We start from the raw sequence: 8,550 nt of genomic DNA, 5'->3' as shown, positions 1-8,550 counted from the left end.
GAAACAGTGGTACAGCGTTCAGAGAGGCCCCCAAGCTGCTCTTTTGCAGCAGTTAAAGTGTTGCTTGCTAAACACTTAAGCAGTTTATTTCCTGGACTCAAATCCAGTTGCATAAAATGTAACCCTAAGGCAGTGGGGGGGGGGAGGATAATAATAATAATAATAATAATAATAATAATAATAATAATTTATTGATACCTATCTGGTGGAACCCAGTTCAGGTACTGATTGATTGCGTGCCTTGGTTTTGGAACGGACATCCGGAACTGATTAAGTTTGAGAACCACTGTATTGGCAATGACTAACTGAAACCTAAAGCCATTTTCAGTGTGCCGGTGTGGGTGTCAGTAGAGGGCAGCCAAAAACCATGGGAGGGAAAGGAGGAAGCATGCAGGAGTGCGTTGGGACAGCAGAAGAGCAGAGAGAGACTCACCTGCAGCGGCCTGTGTTGGGGCATCACATGCCCTGCCAGGAGACCCATCTCGCTGAACTCCACCCGGGTGTGCTCCACGGTGGATTCATGGGGCATCTGGAGGGGCAAGAATTGTCACGCAACTGTCAGGGTTGGGGGTGGGCATCAGGAGGCAGACCCAGCCTCCCAGAGGAGAAAAAAGCGAAGCTGCTTCAGAGCTGGCCAAAAGCTGCAAGCCTGTACAGGAAGGCTAGACGGTTGCCCCTCTTGTCCCGTTCCCCCCGGCAGCTTAGAGGAGGAGTCTCTTCCATGGAGAAAGCCTGTAATGTAAGGACATTGGAGGAGCCCTGCTGGCTCCATCTATTATGGGATCCTGTCCTCACGTGGCCAACCAGATGCCCCAGTGGGAATCCCTCTCCCCGACCGCGGCGCAGCGCTCCCTCTAGCTGTTCTGGCTTCTGGGATATCCCGCGAAGCCTCCGCAGGGCAGTGGGATGAAGGCTCCCTGCTGCCCTGCGGAGGCTTCCATGGCTATCCCCGGCTTTTGCGGGAGGTGGGGGAAGGGACAGAGCACACGACTCTGTCCCTTCCCCCACCTCCCGCAAGAGCCCCCAAGAGCCGCGCGGAGCGTGTGTGCAGCTCTTGGGGCCTTTTCCCCGAGGAGGGAGAAGGGCAGCCCGTCAGAGCCTGGGATACATACAGGCTGTGCTCAGAACTCCCTTTAAATAATATTTTTTGCTTGCATTCCCCCTCTAAAAGCTAGGTGCGTCTTATGGAGCGAAAAATACGGTGCATACGCTTCAGGTTGCAGACTCCGCTAACCCAGAAATAGTACCTCGGGTTAAGAACTTTGCTTGAGGATGAGAACAGAAATCGCACGACGGCGGCACAGTGGCAGCGGGAGGCCCTATTAGCTAAAGTGGTGCTTCAGGTTAAGAACAGTTTCAGGTTAAGAACGGACCTCCGGAACGAATTAAGTACTTAACCCGAGGTGCCACTGTACAGCCATCCACACATCCCCATCTCCTGCCCCAGGATGCCCTAGCCACATACCAGGGTGGGTGGTGCCCGGAAAAGGTAGCTGAAAGGGTAATAGAGGAAGTTGATGAAGGAGGCAGCATAAAGGTCTGCGTAGCGCATCAGCTGGTTGGCAAAGAGGGTCTGGCGGGACCCACAGCGGAAGAGGCTCCCCATCTTCCCGTAGCACATGTCCATCTCGTGGGTGACTTTCTGCAAGAGAAGAAGAGTCCCTGCTCAGTCAGGTGCCAAGGATAGAAGCAGGGAAACCTAGGCTTGGGAGGTGGGGTCCTGGCAACCAGGTACCCCTTTTTGGTTTTTTGTCCTTTGTCAGGGGAGAGGAGACACACACACCCCATCTCTCTATGGTGGTAACACAAACGCTTTGTGCGAGATATGGCCACAACTTCCAGGTCTACTATCTGTATATTGAGGAGGAGTTTGGAGTTTGGATTTGATATCCTACTTTATCACTACCCGAAGAAGTCTCAAAGTGGCTAACCTTCTCATTTTCCTTCCTCCCCCACAACAAACACTCTGTGAGGTGAGTGGGGCTGAGAGACTTCAAAGATGTGTGACTAGCCCAAGGCATAGCTGTCAACTTACAGATTTGAAAATAAGGGACCAGCAGCCTCAAAAATAAGGGATCAGCAGCCAAAATAAGGGATTTTAGTCAACCAGCGCCAAACTAAGCCTCAAGCGGTGGTTCCCACAGCGCAGCAACTCAGCAAAGGGGATGCAGCAAGGAAAACCACTGTCACCTCTCCGCTGGGAAGCACTGAGCAAAGGTGAGTCCCCAGGCAACACGGCCGATTTGATCAGCACAAGGCATGCAAGCTCCACCCCCCCAGTCGTTCTTAGACTCCTTATTGGGTGAGCAATGCAGCCAATCAACACAGTTGGAGCCTCCCTCCTCCCTGGCCAGCAGGGAGGGAGGGAGAGGAGCTGCTTCCTTTGAAACCTGGGAAATTGAAGGGACATCAACAATAAGGGACAGCAGCAGGACACGGCGCTGGGATAAGGGAGTTTCCCGCCAAATAAGGGACAGTTGACAGCTATGGCCCAAGGTCACCCAGCAGCTGCATGTGGAGGAGCAGGGAAGCAAACCCAGTTCACCAGATTACAAGACTACCGCTCTTAACCACTACACCACACTGGCTCTCAGGACTTTTGCAAATGAAAGCCTAAGTGAATATTAGAATTGTAGAGTTGCAAGGGACGCCAAAAGTCATCTGGTTCCTGAAATGCAGGAGTCCCTGACCGATGGCTGTCCAAAACCTCCAATGAAGGAGATTCCACCACCTTCCAAGGTCATCCGTTCCACTGGCAAACAGCTCTTGCCATCAGAAAGTTATTCCTAACGTTGAGTCAGAATCGCCTTTCATGCAATTTGAATCCATCAGTTCGGGTCCTCCCCTCTGAAGGAGCACAAATCAAGCTCACTCCGTCTTCCAGGTATTTGTCACCTCTCCGTCTTCACCAGGCTAAACATCCCCAACTCCCTCAACTGGGAAGCATCCCTGAAGAAGTGAGCAGATCCTGTAAGCAAGAAAGCTCGCTGATGGTGGCAGCTTCTTGGCAAATGACCAATCATGCTGGCCTTGTTCCACATGTGATGTAGCTTTTTCTAGTATGCAAGTTTTACCATATTATTATTAGTATTATTATTGAAATTTGTATACCACCCTATACAGTGGTACCTCAGGTTACATACACTCAGGTTACATACGTTTCAGGTTACAGACTCAGCTAACCCAGAAATAGTGCTTCAGGTTAAGAACTTTGCTTCAGGATGAGAACAGAAATCATGCTCCGGTGGTGTGGCGGCAGCAGGAGGCCCCATTAGCTAAAGTGGTGCTTCAGGTTAAGAACAGTTTCAGGTTAAGTACGGGCCTCCAGAACGAATTAAATACTTAAGCTGGGGTACCACTGTACAAGGTCTCAGTCTTAACAGCAGTCCAAGTGACCTGTGGACGCTCCAACTAATATTTTAAGTTTTTGCATTGAACCCTTAATTGTGTCTTCTTCCTCATTTTCTTCCATGACTTTCACAACAGGAAAACATTTAATGCTCCCCCAACCCAGCCAACTATGTCCAGGTGCCAGGGGTATTTTAAGTACAATGGTACCTTGGTTTCTGAACAGTTTAGGTGACGAACAATTCAGCTCCCGAATGCCGCAAACCCGGAGTAAGTGTTCTGGTTTACGGATGTTTTTTGGAAGCTGAACGTCCATTTCAGCTGTCGGCATGGTTTCCGGGGCCTTGGTTTTCAAACGTTTTCGAAGTCAAATGGACTTCCAGAAAGGATTGAGTTCAAGAACCAATATACAGGACTCCCTAACAGTGAGTTCCCAACTTGAGTTGTAGCAGCCACTGGGATCATAGGATGACCAAGGGGGCGGGTGGGGGGCGCTGGAGGTATAAATGACTATCCTATTTCAAAAAGCTGGTATCACTTGATCAAGTGCATCATTTTTGTTGACTTCCTTAAACATAAACTGTTCTAATTGGGTTTTGAATAAATGTGCAATTCATCCTTACTGTTCTGAATTTTATTGTGTTATTATCTTCCATAATAGGGTGTGCAAAATGCCGAATAATATGGAACCAAGAGGGCAGTGGCCCAAAAATGTTTAGGAACTACTTCTCTATAACAGAACACTTGGAGAGAGAGAAAAAACCCAGAAGTCTCTTATCAGGATTGGTTAACTTTTAACACAGGAAACAGAGAGAGGCGTAATTAAAGTTGGAGTAACTCCCTCAGGATGTTGCAAAACCAGCTGTGGTCAGCTGGATTGCATCGCTCAAGGGCCTGAGAAAAAAACAAATGTTCCTCTGTGGCAAGCTTATGTTGCAATGTTCTGAATCTGGCGGTTCTAGCCCATGTTTCCCAACTGCCTGAATAATCTGTGGTGCGTGAGCAGACCTCTCTGGGGCCTCCTAAAACCAAGGCGGGGGTGGATTACCTTTTTTGGGCCTGTGGGGGGAAGAGCAAGGGGAAAAGTGGACAGGGGGAGAGCTACAGCTCTTGAGGGTGCCTTCCAAAAGGCTGGCCCACCAGATATTCTGCGCTACTTTTAATCTTTTTTTAAAAAAATACTCCATTCTTTCATTTGATTTTCAAATCGAGCTAAAAACAAACTTGGTGGGCTCTGAGGGAATCGCTTTTGGTATCACAATGCAGAGCCTCTAGGTAAAATAAAAATAAAAATTTATGTAATAAAAAAATTAAGGTCTTATATATATAATAAAGGTAAAGGGACCCCTGACCGTTAAGTCCAGCTGCGGACGACTCTGGGGTTGCAGCACTCATCTCGCTTTAATGGCTTCTGGGTCATGTGGCCAGCATGACTAAGCCGCTTCTGGCAAACCAGAGCAGCGCACAGAAACGCCGTTTACCTTCCCGCCGGAGCGGTACCTATTTATCTACTTGCACTTTGACGTGCTTTCGAACTGCTAGGTTGGCAGGAGCAGGGACCAAACAACGGGAGCTCACCCCTTCAAAGGGATTTGAACTGCCGACCTTCTGATCAGCAAGTCCTAGGCTCTGTGGTTTAACCCACAGCGCCACCCATGTCCCATTATACGGGCTCTAGATAACCCCATAAGGGAATCAGAGGTGTTTTTCTTATAACAGGTGTCACCCACACCTCTGCCATTGCCCGCGGACTTTCTCCCAACTGCTGGACCTGCCCATCATTTAGTTTACCAACCAATAAAGAGGAGCTTTTGTGCAACGTGCTGCTTGACTTAAAGAAGCTCCTGCCCTCATGTGGGTTTGGGGATTTTGCCTAGAACCAGCAAGACGACCTTTGCTTTGTGGGAGAAAACAGGCTCTGTCTTCTTCATGCAGCACATTGTTAAACTATGGAACTCACTCCTGCAGGAGGCAGTGACGGCTTTAAAAAAGAACTGGATAAATTCATGGAGGAGAAGGCTATTCTCTGTCTCCACAGACTGAGGCATCAATGCTTCTGAACACCAGCTGCTGGAAACCACAGGAGGAGGGTGAGGGCTCTTGCACTCAAATCCGGCTTGCAGGTTTCCCCATTGGGGCTTCTGGTTGTCACCTGCGGCCTGTCACAGCCCCCCAGGTAGGAACCAAGAGGACGACGCTGCTGGGCATCTGGACCATAAGACAGCAGAGCCTTAAATAAGGCTCCATTCTTTAGCCAGCTCTGCTGCCTACTAAGGTAAAGGGGACCCCTGACCATTAGATCCAGTAGTGGCCGACTCTGGGGTTGCGGTGCTCATCTTGCTTTACTGGCTGAGGGAGCCGGCGTACAGCTTCCAGGTCATGTGGCCAGCATGACTAAGCCGCTTCTGGCGAACCAGAGCAGCGAACGGAAACGCCATTTACCTTCCCGCAGGAGCAGTACCTATTTACTTGCACTTTGACGTGCTTTCGAACTGCTAGGTTGGCAGGAGCAGGGACCAAACAACGGGAGCTCACCCCGTCAAAGGGATTCGAACTGCCGACCTTCTGATCGGCAAGTCCTAGGCTCTGTGGTTTAACCCACAGCGCCACCCGCGTCCCTTGCTGCGTACTAAGCAAGCCCTAAAGGGATTTGTGTCTGAGTGAGGCTGAGCTCTGGCCCCAGAAGCCTTGACCAGCAGCCCAAAGGCTTGAGTGATGGGCTCAGGAAGGCCATAGGCCAAGATGCTGCTTGGGAACTGGGGGGGGGGGTACCTGAATCCGCTTCTTGATGGAGCTGATGTCCGGCCGTTCGTTGCTCCCGCTGTCCAGGTGCCTGGGGGGGGAAAGAGGACACCTGTGCTCAAAATCCCACCTGAATCCCTTCTGGAGGTCACACTGCCTGTCTAAAGATTTGCTGGGGCCCCAGTTCCACATGGCACTTCCTTGCCCCTGAACTGTACAAGCTGGAGATTATAGGAACAGCTGTTTTGAAGTTGGTGCCTGAATTTGGATGCTGATTTTCCTATTCCCTCTCTGTTGTTTTTCCCTTGTTTGTCATAGGACCTTTTTTTAAATTGTAAGCCTGCAAGTGTGGACTGTCTTGTTTTTACTGTGTGTGTGTGGTTTGGGAGCTGCACGGTCAGGGGAAAAACAATGCTGTCCAGGGTTGTAAAGACTGCGGAGAGAATAATTGGGTGCACTCTTCCCACCTTGGATCAAATCTATGCTTCCAGGTGTCATAAGAAGTCTGCAGAGATAGCACAGGATAGTGATCTCTTTCAGCTTCTGCCTTCTGGAAGAAGGTACAGGGTTATAAAGGCTAGGACTAGCCACCTGAGAAACAGTTTCTATCCAAATGCGATTTTGGTTTTAAACGAAGTGTAAGGTAGTCTCTATGTGAGTATATTGTATTTAATTATGGGGTATCAGAGTTTTTAGGGGGTTAACCAGACTGGGATAGCAGACTTATTGGTTTTTGAATGTCTGATGTAGATTTTTTCAATTTCGTTGTTCTGTATGGGACAATGACAATAAAGATTATCGTATCGTATGTAAGCCCATTCTTTCTGGCTGAAGGACAACATACAGATGCTCTAAGTACACAAAACAGAGGATCTGATTGCCATCTTTCAGCATCTTCAGAGCTGTCCCATGGAAAATGGAGCCAGCTTGTTTTCTGATGCCCCAGAGGGTAAGTCCTGAACCAATGGATTCAAATGACAAGGAAGGAGATTATGACTAAGCATCAGGAAGAACTTTCTGAGGGTGGGAGTTGTTTGTCCGTAGAATGGACTCCTTTCGAAGGTAGTGGACTCTCCTTCGCTGGAAGTTTTTAAGCAGAGGCTAGATGGCCATCTGTCAGGGCTTCTTTAACTGTGGTTCCTGCATTGCAGGGGGATGAATTTGATAACTCTTTGGTGGTCCCAACCAACTCTACAATTCTGTGATTCTATAATCGCCATAATCAGGGCAGGGGGCACCGCAGGACACTTCCAGTCCAGTTCCAGCCATGGCAACGCCTCCAACAGAGGCAGCTCTCCCTGGCAATGACTCCACATTCAGAATCTTGTCCGTCTTTCTAAAAACAAAGTTTCTCTTCTAGTAATACGAAACATGGTGTCAGGGCTGCCTCAAGTCTCAGCTCACAAAAGACCAACGCCTATCTCTTCTTATATACAAAAGTGTTTATTGCAGTTCATTGTTTGCTTCACATCCGAGGCGCGCAGCCCTACGTCTGCTAGGCTTAGACCGCTGAAGTCCCCTCTGAATCCGTCCCTCCCTTGCACCAGTTTAAGAGGCTTGCGCTGCTCCACCTCTTTCTCTCTTTCCTTTTCCGCAGGGTCTTTCTGCCCGCTGGGGTTTCGCCCCTCCTGGATTCCTCTGACGCAGAATCAGACTGCTCTTGCCCCCTCCTGCGGGCTTTGGGACCTGGCCCCTCCTCCGGGCTCCCTGTACTTCCGCGCGCCTCTACATTTGAACTTGGCGCGCGCGCCCAGCCTCTAACCTTCCTTTTGACAGCTACACTACTCCCCTCACTACTCCCCTCCCCTTCCGGGAGGGTGGCTTGCTCCGACCTCCCTCCTTTCTCTGCTGCCGGAGCCGCTTCCCCTGATACACTGAAACCTCCACCCCCTTCGCTGCACTCTGGCGGGGAGGCTGGTCCTGACGCCCAGCTGCCACTTTGGGAATCCCCGCTGGCCCCCTGCTCCTGACACGTCCCCCCTGGGGCTCCCCTGGCCTTGACTACCGGCGCCCCCTTCTGGGAATCCTCTGATTCGCTGGAAAGACTCATGGAATCTCTTGAGTCATTGTCATCCTCTTCCTCGCTGTCCTGGGATTCATCCCCATCGCTCTCCATCTCCTGCCTACCCTGTGCCTCTGTCCCTGAACCCCTGACACATGGGCTCCTTGCAAATTTCTCATGTGCACACAACAGGCAAAGTGCTAATGGGCAGGAATCCCGACTTACTGGTACAGCTCAGCCAAGAAGATGTCCAGGCTCCTCAGCTCTTCAAAAAGTTCTGTGGAGGGGGAAATGGACATTCTTAGGTGTGGCTTCTGAAAAGGAGGTGCAAAAGACCTGCCAGCACAACCTCTTAGAACTGGGGATGAGATGGGTCTTTAGATTATTGGTATTGTGATAGGAATTTTATGGTTTTAGATATATGGCAACGTTCATAACCACACGTACATAGATCAGCA

At 50.0% G+C, this 8,550-nt stretch overlaps 1 protein-coding gene across 1 annotated transcript in view; it reads right to left on the bottom strand.

Annotated features, from left to right (window-relative positions):
• Positions 1-8,550, bottom strand: part of NT5DC4 (5'-nucleotidase domain containing 4) — a 38,910-nt gene that overhangs the window by 1,336 nt on the left and 29,024 nt on the right. The window contains exons 14-17 of the mRNA XM_081017435.1: positions 8,318-8,369; positions 6,121-6,181; positions 1,466-1,642; positions 434-529 (exon numbers count right to left, since the gene is read on the bottom strand). Of these exons, the coding sequence (XP_080873561.1) occupies positions 434-529; positions 1,466-1,642; positions 6,121-6,181; positions 8,318-8,369 (386 nt within the window). The remainder of the gene's footprint in view (positions 1-433; positions 530-1,465; positions 1,643-6,120; positions 6,182-8,317; positions 8,370-8,550) is intronic.

Source organism: Podarcis pityusensis (assembly GCF_964106645.2).
Source record: "Podarcis pityusensis genome assembly, chromosome: 8".
NCBI lineage: Eukaryota > Metazoa > Chordata > Lepidosauria > Squamata > Lacertidae > Podarcis > Podarcis pityusensis.
This window is presented reverse-complemented; position numbering and strand designations above follow the sequence as displayed.